General features: G+C 43.6%; 1 protein-coding gene across 2 annotated transcripts in view; it reads left to right on the forward strand.

Moving 5' to 3' along the window:
- SCAI (suppressor of cancer cell invasion) overlaps window positions 1-26,182 on the forward strand; it is a 107,428-nt gene that overhangs the window by 65,512 nt on the left and 15,734 nt on the right. For both annotated transcript variants that reach the window (XM_073313759.1, XM_073313760.1), the window contains exons 4-14: window positions 4,612-4,707; window positions 5,386-5,472; window positions 6,759-6,857; window positions 8,495-8,591; window positions 10,290-10,388; window positions 11,609-11,761; window positions 17,116-17,217; window positions 18,069-18,170; window positions 19,380-19,458; window positions 21,703-21,802; window positions 23,526-23,607. In XM_073313759.1, coding sequence (XP_073169860.1) covers window positions 4,612-4,707; window positions 5,386-5,472; window positions 6,759-6,857; window positions 8,495-8,591; window positions 10,290-10,388; window positions 11,609-11,761; window positions 17,116-17,217; window positions 18,069-18,170; window positions 19,380-19,458; window positions 21,703-21,802; window positions 23,526-23,607 — 1,096 coding nt within the window. The remainder of the gene's footprint in view (window positions 1-4,611; window positions 4,708-5,385; window positions 5,473-6,758; window positions 6,858-8,494; window positions 8,592-10,289; window positions 10,389-11,608; window positions 11,762-17,115; window positions 17,218-18,068; window positions 18,171-19,379; window positions 19,459-21,702; window positions 21,803-23,525; window positions 23,608-26,182) is intronic.

A 26,182-nucleotide genomic window follows, 5' to 3' on the forward strand; every position in this document is an offset into this window, starting at 1 on the left:
TGGCGATGGCAAAGAGCTGCCCTTCCCTGCCCAACAGTGTTTGGTGGTGCTGTGGTGATGTACTGTCACAAATGAAATTTTATTATGCTGTTAGGGTGTTATCAAAAGTGCTGGTGTCTGTTTCCATGGAGACCCTCCTTGTTCCCAGGGGAACCCAGGAACGGCATGGTACCTGGCTATGCCAGCTGTGATTAGGCTTGCCTGCTGCTTGAAATGTAAATGTGCAGCTACACAGGAGTTTCTGTAAGTAATAGTGGCCCAACATGTACATGCTGTAAGGACAGAAGTATTGTAATAGGCCATTAATCAGAGGGAATCCAAAGCACGGAAGTAACCAGGAAACTTTGGATTTTATAGGAATTCTTAGACTTGCACAGAGATGCAACATGTACAGAAAAGTGAGGGGTGACCCACACATTCAGGGTGTTACAAGTAAAGAATGTAGTATGTGAATGCCTGATTTTTCCCTTGTTTAAAGCTACATTTTCCGCTCACTTTGTGGTGGATGTGAAATGGCCAAAATAATGTGAAGACTACTTGGGGGAGGGGAGGAAGAGGGGGGCTTCTTCTAGGATCTCCCCACTTTAGCCTCTTGCTTAAACTAACCTGTCATCCTGATCTGGTAGAGCAGAATTGCGGCTGAGTCAGCTGGAACTGGGGGCGGTCACTGCAATAGGTGTGAGGAATGTTCTCAACCCTGAGGAGGATGGGGCTGGGGATAAAGCAGCATGAGGATTGCAGCAAGGGGCTTGCTTTGATGCTCCACAGCTATTCTTTGACAACCTGGGGAGTCTGTGGCCAGAGAGAATGCTTTAAAGTTTGGAAGGATTATGATGCTTCAGAAAACAAATGTTAAGATTCATTAAGACTTCCTGAAGCAAACTTGTTCTGTTTATTGCATGAGGTGTCCCGAAGCTCATGACGTTTCTCACAGTAGGCCCTGCGACCATATGGAATCCCATTCAGACCTGACTCCATCCACTTGCTTCAGACCCTAGGAGCAGCTAGCTGGAGTCTGGCAGGACCTGCTTTCTGGCCAATTCCTGTGTAACTTCTCAGGCATCAGCAGCATCACGATAGCAACAGCTGTTGAAATGGTTTTCCAGGCTGGTAGGGATAACGCCAATAACTGATTCACTTTGCATAAAATGAGTCAGCCAGTTTCCCTCATGTTGTGTGGGAAATAGAGCTGGCAGATAAGCACAGCAATATTAATTTCCTAACCCACTTGGAGTTCTGTTAAAGAGATTAGACAACAATGTTGCTCCTTTCTGCTGTGGAAATACCACTCTGCTGCCTTATTCCTTTTTATTCCTCTAAAGAGCCTGGCATGATCAGCAAGAGGCTGCATTCCTGTAGCCATCCCTTCCCCTGGTGCCTTCTGGCACAGCTCTGCTCCTGTGAGGGGAGGGGGACTTCCTGTAAAAAGTAGTCATCGGCCAAGTAGTGGCAAGGGAGAAGTGAGGGGGTTTCCTTCTCATGTTGCAATAGCCCATCTCAGGGGCATTGCTGGACTCTGTTAAAGATCTTTGGTCCTGGGAGGTTGCAATTGTCCTTCTTTTTGAAGTTGTTATTGGGGGTGGGGCTTCAGAATGTCTGTTTATAGAAGATATGATCGGCTATTCAGTATGTAGAGTAAGTAGGTGAGCCAATTTACTGATCTGGGATAGGGTTCTCCTGAAGAAAATTCTTGACCTGATTCAAAAACAACTAAATGTAATGCCTTCTTGAAATGTGGGCTGTATGCCTGTCTTGAAATTCTACCCTAGGTTTGTGTTGAATGTGTTGACTTCAAGGAGCTAGGATATTTTTGTCTTCTCCATGGAGTTCATGCCAAGCTGCTTGTGATACCCTTACAAAAGGCTCTTTGTTAGGGTGAAAGTAAGGTTGGGAGCATGTCTAGGGAATTTAAAGATTTAAAATCCTTAATGTAGCTACAAACAAATATATTCAAAAACATGGAAATTCACAGTAAAGGTAGCAAAACCACCTTAACTCTGCCTCCAAAGAATGTCCCATGGAATGTAAGTTCTGCCATTTTGTTTCTTGCATAGGTGTCTCCAGTAGTAAGTGTGATGCTTTGTCTCCCCACTCACCTTTGCTCTGTTCATATAAGTGCTGTAGTGTTACAGTGTGAGCTGATGAGGGTTGGGCACGGGCACATGCCAGCTGACTCCAGTGACTCTTGGATAACTGGTTTGCGTATGGAATCGTAGGGCCTAAGACTGAGAGGTATTCAACTGCCTCAGTCACCTTGCAGGATTGAGCCCTTGATGAAGAATGGAGAGAGCCATTTGTCTAATCCAAGATTTGAATTGGATTATGCTTGATTTGCCCTAACTGCTTATTTTTGGAGACATTGTCATGGCATCCCAAAATATTGTTGTCACATTAAATCTCAGTGAAATGCGATTTGTGGCCCCCTCATTCTATCTGACATTCCATGTCCTTTTGTGTACACTAAGCATTGTGCTCCCAGCCAGTTAGTGTATGTCTGCAACTAGAAGGGTGAATCTCCTTTAGTGCTATGGGGAAGTGGGAATAGAGGCTCCAGGTGAACTGGCTTTGATAGCCTGTTATAGCATTTTATAGCAGAAGTTCCCCGGAGGAAATATAGGGCAATTTCTCTGTGTAACCTCTTAAATCCCTTTTGTGTATTAAAAAATGCAGTCTGATATCTACAGGAGCTTTGAATTAAATCAGTATTCTCTCTGCCTTGGAATAGAACAGGCTTTAGGAAAATGGGCCTGCCTTTTGTAATTTAGGGAGGGGTCTATAAACAATTGTTTCATACCAAAGTTGCCCTTACACAGCACAAGCTCCAAGGAGATTTGGCTTATGGGGCAATCACTGGGGACCATTTAATTTTATTCCACTGACCATTAACTTCCCATTTCTGCCAACAGTAATAGAGGCTGCGTAACATAGTGTCTAAGAGTAACCAAACAATGATGTGTTCTGCCCAAAAAAAGAGGAGATTTTGGTACAACTGAAGTCTCCGCAGTATGTTCCTGACTGTGGATGATATTTAGTATTTGGTGCATATAACTGCTTTTGTTGCAGTTTCCAGTTGCCTGCTTGTGAGCATAGGAGCTGCAAGAACTCTGCCGTTTCCTTTGGGAGTTGTTTTCAGGGTTACAGTAAATATGTAGAGAGTGTCTTGTGTTTTGCTGATGTCAAGAGACCTGACACCTTGTGGTAAAAAGGCACAGTCACGGAGCTTGGAAAACATGAATTCCTTTCCACTCCAAATCATGCATCTATACACATGCACATGTGTGTCTGCATCTGCACAGCCCACCAGCCTACTTCATGTAAACACATTCTGTGAATTCACACATGGCATTAGCTCCCTCCAGCTGTTGCTGTACTTGCATATTGTGGCAGCCATCCCCTAATTCCAGGCATAGCAGGATGAGGCAAGTACATCATAATAATATGTTGTATGTATTATAAATGCACAGTCTATAGTGATGTTCTAGTAGATAAAAGCCTTTGCTGTTGCACAGGTGTAATTTATAAAGTTGAGTTTAAAAACAACAAAAAAAACAAAAATGACCGAGAACTTAAAATTGGGTGGTAACAGACTGAATCCTAGTGAAGACTGAATCTGGTGATATTCTGAGCAAAAAAAGCTCTCAGCTGTATTGGTAGCTGTTTTCCATCACTTCATGGTGACCCAATAAACATTCTAGGCTTCAGAGTGATTTTGGGGGTTATTATGTATACTGGTGGTTTGATTTGTGTGTGGGATGTGTTGTGCTGGGAGAGTTGTGTGTGTTTGTGCAGGTGAAAATGAGTTTATACTGCAGTGCAGGGCAGTGTGTTTGGAGTGGTGGTGTGTGGGTGATTTTGAAGAAAGGTAGCAGCTCTTTGCTACTATTCTTTGCTCTCAGAGGCAAAAATACCTTCTTAGCCACCAAAAGGCTATGTCCCAAGTACTGATGAATGCTAGCTGATGCCAGCGTATCCTCCTCCTGCCTCTGATTCTAGTGTTGCCTTGTAGATTATATGACATTGCATGGGGTGGGTGGTAATGATGCCAGGCAGTTAAAGGCACCAGATCTCTGCATTACTCTGCCCTTCTCTCCCATTCTCAATCAGTGACAAACTGACCGTTAGCAAATATTCATGTTGTTGTCCAAGTTTGTCTGGGAATTGTTAGTGTTAATGAAATGCCCAGTCTTGTCTATGCAGGGGCCAAATAATTCTGCCTGAGCATAAGGGGTGTGGGAATACGTGTCTGTCTGACGCACTCACAGAAGCTGCTTCATGAGTTGACCCAGTTTAGTGTGGTGTCTCCAGCAAAGTGCCCCTGCCCTAACTCTGCAGTGCCAGTAGGAAGTATGAACCCAAGTACTGGCCTGCAGCCTGAACCCAGGACCTCTTCTGCCTGTGGTGTATTTGGTCTACCCACAGAGGCAGAACATGAACTTGCAGGTGTAGACTGGTCATAGAAAATCACAAGCCTTTTTTTAAGAATACAAATGTTAACTTTAAAACAAACAAAAAAAAACACCCCACCCAAACAAAAATCTCTGACCGAGTTTGCATCTCATATTCTGGGCTGATTGATGTATTCTGCAATTCTTCTGCATTTGTCTGTTGCAGAGATTTGCCTCAGTATGGGCAGAAGCAGTGGCAGTCCTATTTTGGGCGAACCTTTGATGTTTACACTAAACTCTGGAAATTTCAACAGCAGCATAGGTAAGAAAATGCTCCTGAGAACCATCTTCAAATAATTCTGCAGTGTTCTTTTTGTATTATGGTAGTGCCCAGAGGCCTGGACTGAGTTTCATCCTGTGCTGGGACAGCACAATAGGGACAGTCCCTGCCCTGAAGAGTTTAAATTTAAAATTTAAACCAAAAAATGTTGCATATAATCTTTTCTTATTGTAACCTTTTTTTAAAAAACAAAACCAAAAACTCCCAGGCTGCTTACATGCACGCTGCCTTAACCTGCTGAGGGTCTCTGCAGTGCACCTGTGTGCCCATGTAGAATGGGTGCAATGTCTTGCTGCTACTCAAGCTGATCTTTTACACCTAACTGTACCCGGCTCTCTTGAGTGTTCTCAGGAAGCTGTGACCCTCTTTCACGTTATTTGTGAAACACTATCCCGCCAGCTGTCACACATTTTTGGGGCTGTGAAATCCCTTGTTTTGCAATGTGCCCCTTCTAATGTGTGCACAACTCTGCCAGAGCTGGCTTGTAAATGCCATGTTAGATTATAAAACTTTCTCTATGGGCTGTTATGAATACCCATGTAAATAAGGCAAGCAGGATTTGGTCTTAGAATGGTGTCTTGACTTGGATTTGGATGGGTCGCTGTTCTGGGAAAATCATGGGATATATTAATACTCTTCTTTTTCTCTTGCTTGAAATAGACAAGTACTGGACAATCGATATGGATTGAAGAGGTGGCAGATTGGGGAAATTGCCTCCAAGATTGGGCAGCTCTACTACCATTATTAGTAAGTGAATCTATTTCTGTGTCTGCTGGAGACAAGTGGTATTGCTCATGGCCCCATGCAGCATACATGGTGATAGTTCCAGAACAATTTCCTTCCTGAGCCAGTGGCGAAGGATGGGGTTGGGAGGAATCGTGTACTCTCAGGTGACTGAGCCTTGGTCTGTACTGCAGAGTTGGGTTGATATAAGGCAGCTTACGTCAACCTAATTAGTCAGGGTACACACTACAGCCTTCCTCCCTCTGATGTAAGTGCCCTCTTACACCCACATAATAACTCTGCCTCCCCGAGAAATGGAGGGTGTATGTCGTGTAGTTAGGGTGTCGCAGTGTCCATGTTGACACTGCATTACTTACATCTGCTATTGGCTCTCATTCTTGTCAATTTTGCAGCTCCATACTGGAACCATGAAATTGACAAGAAAGCCCAGTTGTCACTGGGGTCGTGGGGGTTTCCAGCTAGAGCCCAGCTGTTCTCCGGGTTCCCTGCTCCCAGTCAGGCTGTGTCCTCCCAGCTCGGAGCACAGGTGCCCCCTGGATCCCCGCTTCTGGTTCCCAGACCAACAGCTGGCCCGGCTCCTTGCTGGCCAGGCTCTCAGCCCCCCTCACTGCCCCTCTCTAGTCTGTGGAAACACTCCTAGTGAGGATGTGCACCACCAACAGAAAGAGGATATTGTGGATGTGAACCACCATAGTAATTACTGCAGTAGTTGTAAGTCGACCTTACTTAGGTCGACTTATATTTCTAGTGTAGGCATGCCCTCAGGCGTGGTACAAGAAGGCCTCAGGAGGGGCCACTCACAGCATTTGTTGCCCAAAAAGATTCATTGCAGAATCAAAAAGTGGATCCCAAAGATGACCCTCATGCCCAAATATTATTCTGCTAGTTTTACTGACAGTGCTAAAGTCTGCTTCTTCGACCTCAAGGGTCACTTTAAAGTCTTCCATATATGTTGCATTGACTTTGCATAGAGATTTAGTTACTAGTTTGGGTTTTTAAACTGTTGTTCCCTTTAAATCTTCCATGTTAATATATCACCTGTACATATGGGCATGAGGTACTGACATCTGGTCTTTGTTGCTGGCTACTTCCTTAGACTGAAACAAAATTGAAGCTCTGGAATCTCCTTCAATCATGTGCTGGGGTTGGGAAACTTGCTTTTTTTAATGTGGCACTCACTTGAGAGAGAGCATGTTTTATCCACTCAATCATCTTGTGTGTCAGTGGCGGGAGGTATGGGTGACAGGAACCTATACATGGAGCCGTGAGGTAATATGTTTCTCCCGTAGCCTGCGGACGTCTGAAACCAGCTACCTGAATGAGGCCTTCTCCTTCTATTCAGCTATTAGACAGAGATCATATTACTCCCAAGTCAATAAAGAGGACAGGTATGACTGCACCAGCATCTTGCCCTTTTTTTTTGTTTTGTTTTCAAGGATTAGAGCGATGAGCAGAAGCAACCTTGAATTTTAAAGTGTGATTAAGGGAAAATAACTGGTGTAAGAGCAGCTCCTCAGAGGAAGTCGTTGTTAATCCTAACAACCCTGATTAAACACTTTATTGTAGAACCACCAGCCATGTTTGGAGACTAGCAGGATTAGCAATTGGGTTCAGCAGCAAGGAAGACCTTCAGCTGCTCATCTGTGTTCTTCCCAACCCTTGTTATCAGTGCTGTCACTGGAAATACCCCCGTAATGTTCTAGAGCTGGGAGATTAACTTGCTCATCCAGAAGCAAAGTAGAGGAAATAACAGGTCATTTTATTTTTACTTCTCTGAAGTGCAGTGATGTTGGCAGTTTGGCAGCCTTACCACACTTGACTAGGGTAATGTGTCTTCCCTGTCCATTAACTATTCCAGAAAGCCTGAGAGATGCGTTCTTATGGGGAGCCATCCGGAGCAGGGCTCATTCAGAAGGATGCTGTGAGGTGTTGTCTAACACGTCAGGCTCCCAAGAGACTAGGAGGATTCAGTATTAGCAGGTTTCAGAGTAACAGCTGTGTTAGTCTGTATCCGCAAAAAGAAAAGGAGGACTTGTGGCAGCTTAGAGACTAACCAATTTATTTGAGCATAAGCTTTCATGAGCTACAGCTCACTTCATCGGATGCATTCAGTGGGTATTTTCCACTGAGTGCATCCAATGAAGTGAGCTGTAGCTCACGAAAGCTTATGCTCAAATAAATTGGTTAGTCTCTAAGGTGCCTCATCCTGCTTTTCTTTTTTCAGTATTAGCAGACACTGAACTCAGGAGGTTCTGGCTGTCAGTCCTGTGCTCTGGCTGGGAGGTGAGGTCAGTGGCTAGTTAGAATTGGAGAAGAAGTGATCTGGATTGATTTTTGTGAGTTTTATACTGATGATCACTGCAATATAGAATTGCCTGCCAAGTTTGTTACAGGCACTCAAGCATTTTGGACTTGGTTAGCAGAGCCTAGACTTACTGATTTTCTGAGCATACCCTCTGAAAATCTGCAGATAGACTAAACAACCATTTTAGTGTCTCTTATTGTTGGCCTCAGATCTTAGCTTATTTTTCCTTGGAGAATCTCCTCGCTCCGGTTGGGGTGTCAGAGCTCCTTCAGACTAGATGTGCTTGGCAGAGATGTCTCCTTTAAATACTGTGGCAGATTTATTTTACAAAGGTGAAAATGTGATCAGACGTTATGTCCCATAGTTGAACTTACAGATATTTAATCTTTTGTTCTCTCTGATGGTTGGACTCAGTGGTCCAGATTCTCATTTGTCATCCCTCAGCAGATAACTCAAAGGAGACAGGTTCTGACCATAAACTGGCAGAAAGCCAGTAGAGCCAACTCCTGCACTACCCATCCACATCCCACATTTGAGTAGGGGATGTGTGCAAGGCAGCACAGAGCTCTGCTGGTCCTTAGCTGATGTGTGGGGCCCTTTAGGGATTATGCCCAGCAGGTCTAAATTAGAGCAGCTCCTACATTGCTTGAATTCATGCTTGGGTTAGCACAGATCGTCTTTCCATGACCACTGCATTGGTGTTTTATTTTTATTTTTCAGGCCTGAACTGGTGGTTAAGAAGCTGCGTTACTATGCAAGGTTTATAGTGGTTTGTCTTTTGCTCAACAAAATGGATGTTGTGAAGGACCTCGTAAAGGTAAATTAATGATATGAGGACAATGGAAAGTGTACATGCCCATGCAATACAGGCCACTAGTCACGGAGAGCTATTCTTCCTGCATGTAGTAGGATATTATGGCATGCAGGATATGTCTCTTTCAGTTGAAATCTCACACGCAAGATCTCAGCTGCTGCTGTTCCTGTTAATCATACAGCTTTAACTAAATCTGGCCTTGGGAGCTGCAGTGGGAGGAACAACATCCTTATGTGTTTTGGTGTTCTGTGCATCATGTAGACGTAAATGACCCGAGCCCTTGACCAAAGAGTGGTTTTTGCTATTGGTGGAAGGCAGATCTCATTAAGTGGGGTTTGGATAAACCCCAGACAGTGTGGATGTGAATATAACACTTGTTTCAGCTGTCTGAATGCTTTGGGGGTCTTCTCTCTAGCCTTGTGCATCTCCCTCCTCCCCTGCCAGTAGCTCCCACCTCTCTCTGACCTCAAAAGTCTCCATGAAATCCCTCCCATTTTGATTCTAGTCCTTCTGCTCGGAACAGTGCTGTGTTCCTTTCCAATCTGGTACCTGGAGTCTGTGAGGTGTTTCTTGCAAATGAGAAGAATCTATTGTGCACTTCCAGAAACCAGATTGGGAAAGGCTTGAGACTTTAAGGGACAGGAAGGTTAGTCTGTGTATGCGCATGGTGGGGGTGAGGGAAAGACTTACCTTTCAGAACTGCTTCAGACTTTGGGGGACAATAGATACATAGGGATTAGGATACAGTCCAGGGTATGTCATCAAGCAGTAATCCATCTTCAGTATGTTTAGAGTTGAGGGAATATCCAGGACCAAATTAGATACTTTATTGTGTTTAGGGAAAACGTTACGCTCCAGTGACCTGCTGATTTCCACTTGAAGAGACTTCATATTAAGGGAAAACCATCCAAGTAGGCATGGGTGTCTGCAGTTGGATGGCTGTTTCTCACGACAGTCTTGCTTTCCAAAGAGTAATGACAGGAACACCAAACTTTCCCAAGTTTCAGAGTAACAGCCGTGTTAGTCTGTATTCGCAAAAAGAAAAGGAGTACTTGCGGCACCTTAGAGACGAACCAATTTATTTGAGCATAAGCTTTCGTGAGCTACAGCTCACTTCATCGGATGCATACTGTGGAAAGTATAGAAGATCTTTTTATACACACAAAGCATGAAAAAATGGGTGTTTACCACTACAAACCTTCCTACGCTGCTGCAAGCCATATCCTGCTGTTGACTGTTTTATGTAGGCTGCATTGCTCTTTGCCTGTCTGGATCCAGTGGGACAGACACCAAAGGGCTGCACAGCACAAACTAGCAGAGGAGGCATCGGGAAAGGACAGGGCATTCACTTCCTGAACTTGTTGAAAGTTATCTGTAACCTTAGATTTGAGTCAGCACTTGTGATAGTAAATGAGTGCCATCCCTTGCTCTTGGGTTTGTTGAAAGGTATTTGTGTTCTCAGAGGGCAAAGTAAGGGTACCTGGAGTCCTGGCTCCTGAAGTAGCACATGCTGGCCAACTTTTTGGCCATGTTCCAGATTGGATATGGTCATGTGGGTAATGACCATCAAAACTTCCATAATTAGATTGCTTAGATGTCTCATCCCTGAAGTGCTGAGACCGCCTTATTTATGAGAGGTGACTGCCTTACCTTCCAAAAGAGTTATTCATTATTCCTCTTCCTTTGGACTTTCTACCTCAGGAATTGTCAGATGAAATTGAAGATTACACTCACCGCTTTAACACTGAGGACCAGGTGGAGTGGAACCTGGTTCTTCAAGAGGTGGCGGCTTTTGTTGAGGTGAGAGTGAAGGAAACTTTGGTCTCTGCAGTTTGTTGGAAAGTGTCCAAAAAAACCCGCTCTTGTTTTAAAAGTAAAACATGGGAACTCTTCACTGCAGATTGTTCTGAGGCCATGCCATGGGGAGCGAGCTAGTAAGGAACAGTCTTGTGTGCAGGTGTGTCACACACCTCTCCAGTCTGCTGATGAAATATTCTGCATTAGCTGAGCTGTTAAGGAGGCTCCTGTGACATCAGAGCCAGATCTGCTCAAGCAATAGAAAGCTAGCAGCTAGTGGAAACTTGAGGTTGTGACCTGCTATCTCTCAGCAATCCACCACCTCTCTTCTTACACCTGGTGTTCAGGTGACATTGGGGTCAGAACATAGCCATTGGCATAGTAACTGCTATAGAAGGTCTGCCAGCTACAGGCCCATCTTTGTGGGAGGCCTGCTTCTGACTGTATTGTTAGTAACTTCCAAATAAGTATATTTTGATGCTTGCAGTATTGGCATATTATTCTGGCAATGCATAAGCAATATGTAATGGAAAATACAGTATAATCTTAACAGTTATACTGACAGTATGTCTTGGCATAGCTGTAATATTGCCCTTTTTATGTCTTGCTACAAAGAAAAATGAGGATTTCTTCTCTAAAATAGGAGACAGTTTCCTGATCACCTCATTTGTACAATGTGTATGCACACACATGTGTACGAAGACCTATGCTCCAGTATTTAATCATTATTAGATTGAAATGCTGGACTACTGTTGGCTTGTTTCCGTCCTTATTTCTCTTTAGGAAAGAAGAGAAATGTAAATAATGCAAGTCTTTTCTGCCATGTAAAGTGTTACCAATTATCTGCATGGGCTGCATGTGGATTGCCTGCTGCGCTTGTGTTAGTGAAGTTTGTTTCCTCTGATTCTGGGAAACTAAGTCAGATGGCTTATCCTGAATGGTACGTTCTCCTTTCAACTGCACTTAAAGTGCTGCCACACAAATATTTGTGTTTAAATATCCAAGGTACTTTCTTCTAGTCCCTAAGAGCAGCTCCTTTTCCAAGCTGGAATTGCTCTGCAGCCATAGGATATAAAAGGCACATTATTAAGACACCATAAAGTAGTCTTCACTTCAGCTATGGGATGTCTGTTATGAGTGACAGGATATAGTCCCTTTTGCTTGTGGTCGTTGACTCTGTAGGTTTCCTTGGAATTCATGGTCTGTGCTGGTTCTCTTTCCAGGCAGATCCTGTGATGGTTTTAAATGATGACAATACCATTGTAATCACCTCCAACCGACTGGCTGAAACAGGGGCCCCATTGCTGGAGCAGGGAATGATCGTGGGACAGCTCACTCTTGCAGATGCATTAATTATTGGGAATTGCAATAACCAGGTAAAGGAGACAAGGCATTGTATGTTCAGTCTTCAATTGGAATTGAAAACAGTTAGGTTTTTTCTGATTCTACTAAAGGAAATTGCAGAGTCCAAAAGAGGCAAATATAAAATCCTTTAGCAATGATGTTAAGAGTGACAGTAAATTAGCTGAGAGTTTGGCAAAACCTGAGTGATAACCAACAAGAACTATCCTTTCTGTCCTGTTCTTTCGAGTGTATGTCCCTATGGGTACTCCACCATAGGATACGCTCGCATCCAAGTGCTCTTGACTGGAGAATGCAAAGCAGAGCAGCACCTTGTGACTCCAAATGAGGGCATATAAGGAGCCTGGACCGACCGCCACTCAGTTCTTTCTCAACCGGCTGCAGCTCAATATGGAGATATGCACATCCACTCATTCTCAGCCTCCTGCCTTACTTAAATGTAGCAATTCTTAGTGTTTCCTTTATTTGTTTTATTTTATTTCTCCTCTTAGTTTTAACACAGTTGTGCTTAGAAGGGTGGTTACTCTTCTCTGAGCCGCTTCGCGCCTCCCCCCATATCTCAGTCCTCTGTTTTGGTCCATTAGCGCTCTGGGTGATGCTGAAGACCCTGGGATTTAAGTCCTGCCAGACCTGCTTCAAGTCTTTTTCACCATAGTGATGGGCAATTGAGCTGCTTCAGAGCCACCCACGTCCCATCAAGGTGTAGGGTCTGTGCAGTATTTCAAAGTAGTCCTTGCAAAGGCAGAGAGTAGGCTGAAGCACCTGCTAATGGCACACTCGGAAGCCCCAGTGGAGTTTGTTCACTCCCCCACTGTATGTCAACCTCAACATCCCAGGGTGCTCCGGTGGCTGTTGCAGCTCCAGCAGCACCTCCAGAGGCTCGGATTTCCAAGAAGAAGCCTCATTAATCCCACTCTCAGGAGACCTCACATTCCTCCAGGGGTACAGCTGGGCCTCTGTCTGATTTCGGTACCAAGCCGCCAGTACTGCACAAGAAGCAGCATGAGGAGAAGTCTTCTAATAAACAGTACAAGCAGCCATCTCCCTGGATACCGACTCGCATGTCTTGTGCACTGAGATGCATGCTGGCCTCCCACTCACGTTCCACTGTCAGGGCCTTCCCTGCACCAGAGCTCTGATGTCAGAAGTTCCTCTACAAGCCTCTCTGGTACCATGCTTTTCTTTCCAGCACAGACCCCTTCTCCAGGTTCCAGTACTGACCAGACTTCTGGATACCATAGCCCACGAGCACTCTCCACATTTCTCTCCACAGAGGACCACTTATATAACTGGAAGAACTGGAATCTCCCCTGTTATGGACCTCTATAAACGTTCCATCCCTGGTACTGCGTGAACATCTCCAACCACAATCCTCCCAGATTGAACCCCAGCTGGACTCCAGTACCGGCACCTATATCTTATGTTTCCCCTTTCAGCCCGAGGGATGATCCTGCTTTCGATTCTAAGGTCCTGGTACAGGGCTTTCTTTTTGGCACCATACCATCACACCCCGCTGCGTCCGTCTACTGAGAGCAATCTTATGCTGATGACTTTTGGGCTTTCCAAACCCCCCTGAAATGCCTGGCACCATCCCTCCAGATCCTATGAGAAGAGGTCCAGGAGACTCAACACTCCTTGGTGGACATTTTAAATATCACTTCTCGAGAAAATTGTTCTCCCAATCAATGAGGCTCTATTATTGCCTATTTGCGCAGTCTAGCAAACACCTGCTACTATCCAACCCACCTGTAAATGAGCAAGGGAATGGAATATTTGTTTTTCCTCCTCCTTCCCAATTCCCTGGAGGTGGATGCGGCTAATAGAGAAATCAACAAACCCACTCTAGACTCTCTCCTTATGATAAGGAGTCTTAGACCTGGGTAGAAAAAACTACTCCTCTGCATCTCTCCAATTTCAGGTGGCAAACTACCAAGCCCTGTGGTGAAATGCGATTTTAATACATATTTCAAGTTCACACATTTTACTGACCATCTGCCACGGGATCAGCGGGAACAATTTCAGACCCTCATTTCAGAAGGTCAGTTTATAGCTAAAACCTCCCTCTGGGCTGCCACATACCTGCCTGTGGTTATGCAAAGAGCATCCTGGTTCCAGTCTTCTGGTCTCCAGAGAAAGGTGCAGAGTATGGTTGAAAATGACCTTCCCTTTAAAGGGTCCAAGCTCTTCAGTGCTGACAGACTCAGTCATCCACACCCTGAAGGACTCAAGGGTCTCTGGGAACTTGGTTTCTGCAACAGAGACAGTTTAGTAGGTCCCAAATGTGAGCTCTTTAAACTGTTACGGTACCATCCGCAGCAGACTTTTCCCATATATTTGAGCTTTCAGAGGAGGAGATCTAGACCAGTTTTTCTCGAATGCGACCACTGTGGCCGCATGGGGCCACCAGGGACTTTTCTTGTGGCCACAGCCTCCTGGGCTGGCAGGGAGGGCAAAGTAGCAAAGCACCACTCCTAGATGCCCTGCCTTGGGGCTGCCAGCAGGGATTGGACCCTGACCCCTCTGAAGTCACCTGGGACACAACGCTGGAGGAGCAAGCAGCCAGTGAGTTCCCCACCTTCCGAGGGGCGGTGGGGCTCAGGCTTTGGGCTTCAGCCCTTAGGTGGCAGGCTCTGGCTGATCATTAATATTCTTGTATGTTGTGTGTACAAAGCTATACATATAGGCTAGTTATGTTCTTATGCATTGCTTGCCAAACACACTTTGGACAAAGGAATGCGTATTTGCCTGACAAGCAGGTTGGTCAGACAAGCAGAGATAATGAAGGTATACTTACTTTAAAGATAAACAAAGCCATCAAACTAGCAAGGCGGGGGGAGATATCTCTTAACTGTTAATGATGAGGGTCTGAACCTCAGATGATAAGTAATTGACTCAACTGAATCCAAATTACTGTATTAAAAAATTTTATTTAGTAAGGTCTTTTATGAAAGCCTGTGACTTACTGGTGATTAATATCATAATACATATATTTTGGAAGTACTATATGAGAAATTATGGATACTTGCTGATATGCTTCAAAGTCTGTGACCAAACCCAGGGAGAAACAGATTTTCTCCTGAACTCGAGGGAAGGCAGCTATCGACCTGTCTCCGATGTAAATTGAGCAGTGTGGAATCAAAACAGGGGGAGACTTATTTACATATGAATCAGCAGGGGGATAGAGACTGCCCTGATAAAACTGTGGCCCCATATCCTGTGATGTGCTTACCTGCTCTACCTCTGATCCTGAAGACCTTAAACTGCAACAGGAAAGGGATGGTTATTCTCATAACGCCATTCTGGCCAAGACAAGTGTGGTACTTGAACCTCTTTCACCTCTTTTTGGCAATGCCTCCCAGACTTTCTCTCACGAAGGATCTCCTGTCCCAGAACTCTGGGACCCTGGTCTGTCCGAACCCCCTCCCCCCCGAATCTGAGAGCATGGTTCCTAGATGGTTCTTGAGCATGGAGCTAATATGTTTGGATAAGGTCTAGTCAGTTCTCCTATCTAGCAGGAAACTTAGTACTTGCAAAACTTACCTTCAAAACTAGAAATACTTGCATTCCTGGTGTTCTCTGGTGCTTGTATAGACTAAAGAGGTGTTCTGCTCTCTAAAATCCTAGACTAACTATTGGATTTGTGGACATGCTGTCTAGCAATGAGTACATTTGCCCATTATCACTGCCTTCGACGTTTTGATGGCTTCTCAGTTTTTTGCCCATCCCAGTACAGCCAGATTCCTCCAGGGTTTACATGACTTGTTTCCCTGGTATGGCCTCTGGCCCCCCCAATGCGAATTTTTAATTTGGATCTCAGTGCCCTGAGGAAAACCCCCTTTGAACTGATGGCTACCTGTTCTCTCCTCCACTTCTCCTTCAAGACTTGGTTCTTTATAGAACCTCTGAGAGAGCTCAGTGCTCTGATGGCAGACACACCATTTACTACCTTCTATAGAAATATGGTTATGCTGTAGCACATCCTTACTTCTTCCAAAGCTCTTTGGAATATCATGTTAATCAAGAGATCCACATACCAGGAACTCAAAGCCTCATGCTTCCAGAGTGGTGGCCAGCCTACATACACTAGATGTCCAAACGGCTCTTGCCTTCTACGTGGACAGGACTAAGACGTTTTGGGCCTCTCCCAGATTATTTGTAGACTGCACAGAAGAGGAAGGGACAACCGATTTACACTCAGACTCTTGAAATGGGTTTCGGGTTTCTGTTTAACCTGTTATGAATCTGCTGGGATGCAGCCCCTTCACGGAGTGACAGCATATTCCACTATAGCGCAGTCCACATCTGTAGCTCTCCTGAAAGACGTTCCCGTAACAGAAACTTGTAGGACTGCAATTTGTCTTCTGTTCATTCCTTAGCCGAGCATTGTGCCATTTTACCTGCTTCCAGGGATGATGCTACCTTTGGTGGTGATCCTTTGAAATGTCTTGGACTGGTCTCCTTGTTGAGTTACTGCTGGGAGTCTCCTATGGTGGAGCACCTATAGGGACACATACCTGAAGAAGAGGTTAGTTATCTTGCAGTAACTTTGAGTTCAAGTTGTTTTGTTCCTATGGGTGCTCTACTTCCCTTCCCCCTTTCTCTCAGCTGTGGAGCTCTGCTTCACAGTCAAGAAGGAACTGAGTGACTGCAGGTCCGTGCCTCTTGTTATATGCCCTCATTTGGAGGCACAAGGTGCTGTTAGGTGCAGCCCTGCACACAGTACTTTGCATTCTTTAGTCAAGAGTGCATGGGCACCTCCTACGAAAGAGTACCCGTAGCGACAAAACTGCTCAAACTCAAGTTACTGCAAGGTAAGTGACCTCTCCATATCAGCCCATTGACACACACCTTTTTTTACCACTTGTATCCATTATGCTAGTTAAGAATGATCTCTCTCTGACACCTGAAGCCTGTTGTGCACATTTAAAACATGCTAGTGCCATGTCTTTTGTGGGACAGTCTGGAGAAACCCAATCTGTTGCATTGCTTGTTATGTGACACTTGCACATATGAGGGTCACATCACAGGTGGTTAGAGTCCTGTGGCACCTTACAGACTAACAGACGTATTGGAGCACGGGTAATGCAACAGACGAACATCTTTTCAAAAAGACTGGGGAATTTGTCTGTCTTTAGCTAACAATGAGGTCAAGTGGTTTTCGTATCTTACCTCTATACTTCCATGTCAGCAGTGGGGTTACGAGTATCTTAACCAAATGTTGGGTGCTTTTAGACATTGTATAGTCTTGCACTCTAATCTTTTCAGTACACCGTTCAATGCTCTTACCTGGGTAATTCTTAGGAAGCAGAGTACCTATTTACCCTATGCCAGACAGGATGCATTAGTGATGGCAGCGTTCCTCTTGCAGGTAAAGTTCAGTGAATTAACGGTTGACATGTTCCGAATGTTGCAAGCACTGGAAAGGGAACCAATGAACTTGGCTTCACAAATGAACAAACCTGGAATGCAGGTGAGTTTCATATTCAGTTGCAAACTTGGCAACAGAATTCTGTTAACTTTAGGTGATCTTCTCTCTGCTCTATACATAGAGCATGGCAGTTACGTTGTTATAACGATTATTCTGATACTTACAGAAAGGGAGTTCAAACTCTAGAGTTGGACTTGGGTAAGGATAGCTTCTCTATTATATGTGGAAGCTTCAGTCGCAAGTATTGTTTGGTTATAACGGAAAGACTTTATTTTGTTTGCTGTCCTCCCAAAAGCCCCTCTCTTTTCTTTCTGCTTATTGGACTTGCAGTTTGTCCCTCTCATTTGGGTCATCCCTGTTAGTGTAGTCTAGATATTTAGGATGCATTTTGTGTTTCATCTGTAGACAAAGGGAAGAATTGCCAGTCCTTGTTTTTTGTCGGCACACTTCACAGCAGCGTGTTGAGGTACAAATAAAATGGAAGAAAATGTTTGTCTTGGGAGAATAAAGTAAAAAACGAGGCACTAGACTGAAGCGGACGTGTGCTATATTCACATTGTGTCCTTGACGATATGGTCAAGGAGCTTTATTAAGGGATTGGGAATTAACTGAATTGGAGACTGCATTTTCTCACCTTGTTCTCTCTAAATTATAATCCAGGATAAAAGCAGGATTTGGGTGGCAAGTTGCATTGAGTTGTAAGCTTGAATACGGACTGTCAAACGGTTTCTGACATGAACTTTGTTACTGTGGTACTCAGTAGAGAATGCTACATGGGCAGACCAATACGTTGGGGAAGCACATTGAAGATGAATATTCAGATAAATGGAAGTTTAAAGATAAAGCTATATTAGGAATATACATGGTGTGCTTTTTTTTTTTTTTTCAAATAGGAGTCGACTGAGAAACCTGCTAGGCGGGAAAATCCCCATAAGTACTTGCTGTATAAACCTACCTTCAGCCAGCTGTATACGTTCTTAGCAGCAGCGTTTAAGGTTTGTAAAATCAGGTGTATTTGTCAGTTGATTTAAAAAAAAAAATCTCTAGAATGGTACATTTTGCTAAAGAAAAGTGACTTGAGTCAAGAAGATCCCCCTCACTCCCCCCCTCCCGAAAACTAAGCCTTTAGTAGCCTTTTTAAATTGTAAAGTAAATGGCAAAGGGTTAATCTCCATCCTCTTCATAGGATGGAAGTTTTAATGACTTCTCTGTCTCAGTGGCAGATTATCTGATCTAAATATATAAGTATCTTTACTAAGAATTCTACAAAGGTACAGTGGCTAAATTCATTTCCAGTTAATATAGCTGTAGGGCCCAGTATATTTGTTTGTACCAGCAGCAACCTGGGGATTTAGTTGCTAAAAACAACTTGTTTCTTTACAGAGGAAGCAGTCTCACAGCTGATGAGCCTAAAATGAAACTTCCTGGCTGTGTTTGGTGTTGTGCGTGCCTGCATGCTCAGTCTCTCCCCCAGAAAGCAGGGGTCTCTGATATGTCGGTGCTCCCATGCAGGGAGTGAACGGAAAGGTGGCACATGGATGCATATGAGTTTCTTGCACAGACCCATGCAGGATCCAGCACCCTGGGTTGTTTTTTGGCAAGTTGCCCAACTGAGTAGTTTTGGGATATTATTTTTGTTGTAGGCCCTTTTTTGCGGGGGAAGGAGGGGCTGGGAGCTAAGACCTCCTTCAGAATTCTGGGCCAGCTGGAGAGTTTCTTAGATTCCACGTTCCAGGAAGTCTGTCTCTCACTAGATATTAGGGAAGAGGGGATGTGCGGGAAATGGTGCTGTTACAGCCTCTGAACCCAGCGTATCACAGATATTTAAAAAGATACAACTGAGTACCTCTGCAGCATACATCACTGTGTGTACCCATATGGATCGCTTGATTGCCTGTTCTGTTCATTCCCTCTGAAGCACCTGGCATTGGCCACTGTTGGAAGACAGGATACTGGGCTTAGATGAACTGTTGGTCTGACCCAGTCTGGCCGCTCTTATCCCAAATGCCCATTGATTCAAGAAGTGTCTGCGTAAGCGATATAGATACATGCAAAGGAGCCACATAAGGCTGAAGGGCAACTGGGGCAGGGGAATTGCACCAGTAAATACCAATGATTTTATCAGGCTGATACAGAATGTATGTTGCATGTTACAAGAAATGTCTGAATTTTCTTCCTGCCCCTTTCCTTTGCTTGAATTTCAGGAGCTGCCTGCGAACAGTGTGCTGCTAATCTACTTGTCGGCCACTGGCGTGTTTCCCTCAGGTCGTTCGGATAGTGAAGGTACAATAAAGGAATGCTCCCTGTCATGAGCAGGGCTTGAATTTGCTTTATATTTCAGGATAAGTGGCCCACAGAGATCTCGCAACACTCCTTTTAAAGGACAAGTCCAATTTCATATGCCCATCTACCTACCAAGACTTGCTTTCTTTTGGACACACAACAGCCAATTCTGTGTTTAGCACACAATCTACTGACTTGAAATCTTTTCAAAGGACGACTAAGTTTTTGAAAGATCTGAAATATTAAAAATGTCATGAGTTTTGAAGACCCATGGGTCAATTGGCCCGTCAGTGAAGAGCTATTGTAATAAAATGGTTCAACATCATCTGGCATTTCTTCCCAATCTGAAGTATCAAAATAGATGTTCAGGAAAATGGTGGTAAAGGGGCTGAAGGGGTCTCTGCAGAGATTGTTGTACTCCTTATACGTTTGTTGTGACAATTCAAGCTCTTGTCATGATTTTAATAATTCCCCTCACCTCATCTTCCCCTGTTGTTCAACCCAGCAGAATATTGGGATGCAGATCCAGTCTAAAAATCTAAAACTGGCCAACTGGTGCAAATGCAGTCAAAAGATTGTTACTTTTGTATAATACTTTAAAGGAAGAAATTATTTGAAACATCCTAAATATTGTCTGCCCTTCATCTGTTTGAGACTTGCATTCCTTTATAAGATGCATGCTTGTTCCATCCTCCTTGCATGACTTGTGAATCTTTCAAAATGCTAAAAGAAAAAAAAATCCCTTCAAACTTTCTATTGTGGCAGTGATTTTTTTAATTGCTTTTAACATTTTACAGTGTGGTGTAACTGGACAGTTTGGTTTTAACGATATTGTGTCCCTTGCAACCTGCTTTGTAGCTAACTTCACTGCATGCCTTGTTCTAACTTACTACTCTACTGTAGAGGCACCCAATCTTTGTCCTCTGGAGAGCTCCACAGGCAGCTTTTCAGGTCCCAGGGGCTTGCATGATGAATCAGATTGCAGTCACAGGTGGGTGGGTGGGGGTGGTTTTTAAATAGGAAAGTGTGGCCTGCAAAAACTAAATTCCCAGCATGTAGTGCTCTGTATTAAAAAAGCGGGAGCTGCAGGTTGCATTGTTAAATTATACAGACCAGATTTGGCTGATAGGTCACACTTAAGCCACCTGTGACAGCACTAAATGAGTTTGCTCTGTTCCTGACCCCTTAAAGCTTCTCTTACAAGTGAAAAGTAATTGTTTATTGAGGGAAGGGGTTTTTAGGTGTAGACAGGAAAGGACTATCTGCAAATGAAATACTGGAGATGAAATCCAACTGTGCAGAATTAGGAAGTCTCAGTATATATGCAATTATCCCATTAATGCTAGAGGAGTTCCATTACTCCCACTAAACTGAGAAATATATACTTGTCTGTACCAGCACACTCTTGCAGGGACCATTGATATTTCTGTGGAGACAGCAATTTTTAAAACTTCTACACTGTCCACTAGTCAGTTAAACTGCCAGCCCAGATGCTATGCCTAGTGGAATAATCACTAAGCCTGCATCAGGACCAGACAAAAAAGAGCAACATAGCTTTGAAAAGTGTATAATATTTTATTAGAACTTCAGAAACAACAGAATTCCAAAGACTAGCTAGCCATCACTTTGGCTCTGAAACCTGACTGATAATGTTGGATTGTCACTAGGTTTAAAAACCAACTATTCAACTTATGAGCTTTGTTTACAGTGCTCCTAATAGAGCTCTGATGGCTGCAAAGCCTGGCATTATGGCTGCCCTGGAAAAGTTAAAATTTTGAAATTGATTTATCTTAACTCCTTAGAAGGACAAATTCTGATTCTAGAATGTATTGATACAAGTGGTTTTTAAAATTAGTATTGATTGTCCTGTATGAAATATATGTAAAGTTCTTTTCTTGTCCCTGGAGATGCATCTATTGACCTAGATGTGCATTCCTTTTACTACATAGCCTAATGAGTTACAGTATATGTCTTATGATTTCTACAGTGTTTTGAAGAATAAGTGAATAGTGTAGAAGTTACAACATGCTCAGTAATATCAAACCAGAAGGTTAGTCACTGAAATTACCAAAACACACACATTTTAAGTTGCATGGCTAGTAAATTGTAAACTCTCCATAATCACTTTTTCTCGAAACTGTAGTAGTTCAGATTCATTACTTTTTTTTTTTGTGCTACACCTATAATCACTTTATCCAAGTTGTGGCATGACAGCTAATCTTATCTCTTTTTTGACATTTGTAGGTCCTTATGATTTTGGTGGTGTCCTTACAAACAGTAACCGGGACATTATAAATGGTGATGCTATCCACAAACGGAACCAATCTTACAAGGAGATGCACTGGTGAGTTTCATGAGTTCAGCTCAAGGGGAAGTAAGTGGCAAGCAAGTTTTTCTTCTTGATAAAGATGCCCCAAACCCTGTTTAACTTTTCTGAAAAAATGTGTGCTCTTTTATTTTTTATTTTTTATCAAATGCATAGGTCACAAAACTTCAGAGATGGGTGAGTTTCCTGTCTGTTGAACTAGGAGTGCGAGGGCAAGAGAATGCACCCCGGAAGGAGTCAGTCTGACTGAGCTGCTTAACTTCTGTTGAGCTGTATTTACTGCCCATCATCTCCACTTGCATCTAGATGACACTTGTCTACACTAGAAAAGTTTTTTGGTGGTGTAGCTATTTTTTACCAGTGTAAATTGCAGCTATGCTAGTGCTTGCACTGACATAGCTATCTTAGTTTAAAAAAAAAAAAGCCCCCATTCCTTCCCCAAATCCTGGATGTTCAGGAGGAACAGGATCAGGACTCTTATTGGAGCTCTTTGCTGACTGAATGGATCCATCCTTCCCTCCCCCTGTCCTGTGTGGTCAAGGGGGAGGAGAGGACCTGCACCCCTTCAGGCCCAGCCAGGAGACCACTGACTGCTCTTCTGCCCCTTGAACTGAGGCAGTAGTGGAGCTCTGGGCAGCAGCAGAACGAGGACTCCAATTGAGTATTTTCAACCCAGGAAATAACTGGGTAAGGATCAGACTGCTTTTCCATGGGGTCGTAGCCCCAAATCATTAAGGGCTTGATGACATCAGGGGCTCTCACTTTGTTTCTGACATTTGGGGTTCAGGTAGACTCACTCCCCTAATAGAGGGTAAGATAACTATGAACTGGTGAAACACTGGCTGATACCTCTGCTGCATACTACCTATGAACATTCCCATTCTCTCCCCCCCGGTTATTTTCCTGAAAGGCTAGAAAAGATTGTTGCCTCATACTTAGGACGCTACCAAATTCACGGTCCATTTTGGTCAATTTAATGGTCATGGGATTTTAAAAATAAATTTCATTATTTCAGGTACTTAAATCTGAAATTTCAGTGTTGTAATTGTCAGGGTTCTGACCCAAAAAGGAGCTGTGGGGGGGGGGGTCACAAAGTTATTGTAGGGTGGTTTCAGTACTGCTACGCTTACTTCTGCGCTGCTGCTGGCGGGGGGCTGCCTTCAGAGCTGGGCACCCGGCCAACAGCCACCCAGCCCTGAAGGCAGCGCAGAAGTAAGGGTGGCAATACCACTACCCCCCTAAAATAATGTTGCAACCCCACTGCAACTCCCTTTTGGGTCAGGACCCCCAATTTAAGAAATGCTCGTCTCCCCTGTGAAATCTGTGTAGTATAGGGTAAAAGCACACAAGACCAGGTTTCACAGTCTGTGACATGTTTTTCATGGCCATGAATTTGGTCGGGCCCGACTTGTACTAAATCATCCTGGATGTCCACTGTGTTTTCCAGCTATTTCTAATGTTTTATATCACCTCTTTAAATCCTCTCTAGTTTGGGGCTAATACTCTGTGGGTGACTGCAAAAAAAATTTCCGCTTAAATATTCTGTTTGTTTTTTCCTGTAAAGTGAGCTACAACTTGAGTATTGGGCTGCCTTGTTCCATCCTACTGTTATCCCTTTGATGTGGGCAGCTATGTGCCTAGGGAGAAACCTCCTCGCTCAGAGCAGGACAGTATGACCTCTGTAGCAGCTTCACAGAAAGTTCTAGTGCTGTGTGAATTGTCTCATCTTTCTCTTTTTTAGCCTTCACCCTGGTGATCTCTACCCTTTCACAAGAAAGCCCCTATTTATCATTGTGGACTCCTCAAACAGTGTTGCCTATAAGGTAAGGTTTCTGAAAACAGACGTGTGGTGGAGTACAGTGCTTACAGGTAGTCTACAGTTTAAACAAACCAACTATAAATGGGTTGTATTTAGTCTTTTCTGTCGAGGTTGTGCATGCTGGGCAGGATCTGATCTTTTGAATAGGAACAAGAACAGAAGCACATGAATGGCTGCTCATTGGAAAGTAACAAATCCTCCTGGAGTAAGAAAACAGTTTAAAATTGGGACTGGTGGGAGGTTTATTTTTGTTATATATCAAAGATAGTTTCTTTTTTGGTGGGGATTACTTCATCTGCTTTTCTACTCCAGATATCTAACCCTCCTACTCTGAGCTGCTTTAAATGGCAGAAAAGTGTCAATGAATAGAGTTTTGCCTTGTAAATAGGTGTGTTCATTTATCTGAAAAAAAAAAATCTGAATGAGAAAAAAAAAGAGAAATTAAAAGACAAATGTGCTACAAAAATCAGATATACATTTAGCATCTCCTCTTGTATAATATGTGCTAGAAAAATGACAAATTCCTGTAACTGTTTGCTGTAAAGACATAGTAGAATTATTCAGTGCCAAATCCTCATTACCTGAATTGTAGATTGTTAATGTGGAAGCAAGTGTGATTAATTCCAGAGGTACCAATCACTTCTGGATGACATTATTTCATTAATGAATGTAATGTTCAGAAACATGCTGGGTATGCAAAACTGTCACTTCCTGATGCCTTCCTCTTACAACTTGACTTATTTACAATTAGACAAATGGACATATGCAGCTGTATTTCTAAGGAGCATTAGGGATGTCTAGTGGCCAAATATGCTTGTTCTCTCTCCAGTGTCCATTGTCTGTTTCACCTGTTTAGAGAGGGGTGATAGAGAACAAGACTCAGCATATCAGTAATCATATAATTCAAAATGAGTCTATCATCAATTTGGGAACACTTTGACCTAAATGTTGTAACACTGCACTGCTTTTCTCTAGTGCCTTTTTGTCAAAGCATCTTGAAGGATTTTGCAATCACTAATGCAACTGGTTTCACCATGATGCTTTGCTTGTAGATATTATCCCAATTTACAGAAAGGAGGATAAATTATTTGATCACAGCCACAAGGAAATCGGTGACTGAGATGGAAATAAACCCAGATCTCTTTATTTTCATTCCAGCTTAGCCACAAGACCGTTCTTCCTCCCTTCCTATTACAGCTTCTGAAAAAACATGTAGGCCTGGTATGGGAGAGGGCAGAATTAGGGAACCTCGGTACACCTGCAACTCTGGACATGCATGTTCTCTGCCCAGGGGATCTGCAGGTGGAGGTCATGGATTCCCTCATTTGGGCATGCATCTCTCATGAGTCATAAACAATATTTTTGGAAGTAAGTTGCTTTGTAAACTCAGGAATAACTCGGTCCTATCCAAGTGGAGACTGTAGAATTTCTATGCGTAAATAAGACAAACACCTGTCTTGGCCTGAGTTCTGCTCCTCATTTTACTTTGTTTGGTCAGTGATCCAAACCTCTAACTTCTTATCCAGTACATTAGTTGTTATGCCAAAGCTCACGAACCAGCCAGCAGAAGAAAAGAGCAGAGAGAAACCTCTACCCCCAGCTTGTGTGCAAGGGGAAAAGTGGATACTTTGGTCTTCCTTGGAATTGTGTTAACTGCTAGGAACTTGTAGGACATTGGTGATTAGATGGACTCCATTGTTTGTGACTTTCTGGAGAGAACTCAGGAAAGTTAGTGTGAGCGTTTGAAATAGATTTCCTGAAGTTCAGACATGAGGTCCTTAACACTGTTTACAAAACTATCACCATTCATAAATATGTATATAGTTTTCAATGAGAGGCAAATAGTGGAGTGCCCAGCTGTGGTAGTGTTTCCCAGCCCTCGGTAAATGCAAGTCCCATGTTATTGCTCTGCAAGTGTGCTTGGTGACTTGCAGTAAGAATATGTAACTAGTGCTGTTGGCAAATGTCCCTGGGTGAGTTGTGAGTGGAGATGAAATGCTTTGTAGTCAAAGCATGTCAGCGCAGAGAGAGGTTCTGTGCAACTGTGAAAAGTCAGAGCCAGTGTAGTGACTTCTTTCCACGCTACTGCTCTGATCCTTTCAGAGAGGACAGTCGCTAGTTTGACATTTAAATGGCACTACTTAGCCGTATTGACAGTAACATGAATTGCTCATAGTACTTCTCCCAAAAGCTGCTTTCTGCTCATGTGCACTCTGTCATTCCTTCTCCTCCTGAAGAATTTAAATGGTGATGACAGGGAGGGAGTCCTGCCGTGAAGTGATGTCATGCTCTTAGAGAGACTCAGCACCTCTGTGAAATACTCTACTCGACTTTGGACTGGCCCTCTGAGGGATGTAGGCACTGTCCCTTATTCCTTAGCCAGCAGAGGTTATCTCTAGGAAAGGTGTCTGGTCTTAAAACATTTTTGCATCCACGGTCTTAGGAAAAAGGAGACCTGCTAATAGGTCTTGAAAAGAAAACGTTCATTTTCTTGTATCTCTTCTCTATCAACGCAGCATGCATAGTCACACTGAACAACATGCTGTAGAGAAATCGCCTGGTTCCTCCTCAAGCAGGGC

This window comes from Lepidochelys kempii, chromosome 16 (assembly GCF_965140265.1).
Source record: "Lepidochelys kempii isolate rLepKem1 chromosome 16, rLepKem1.hap2, whole genome shotgun sequence".
NCBI lineage: Eukaryota > Metazoa > Chordata > Testudines > Cheloniidae > Lepidochelys > Lepidochelys kempii.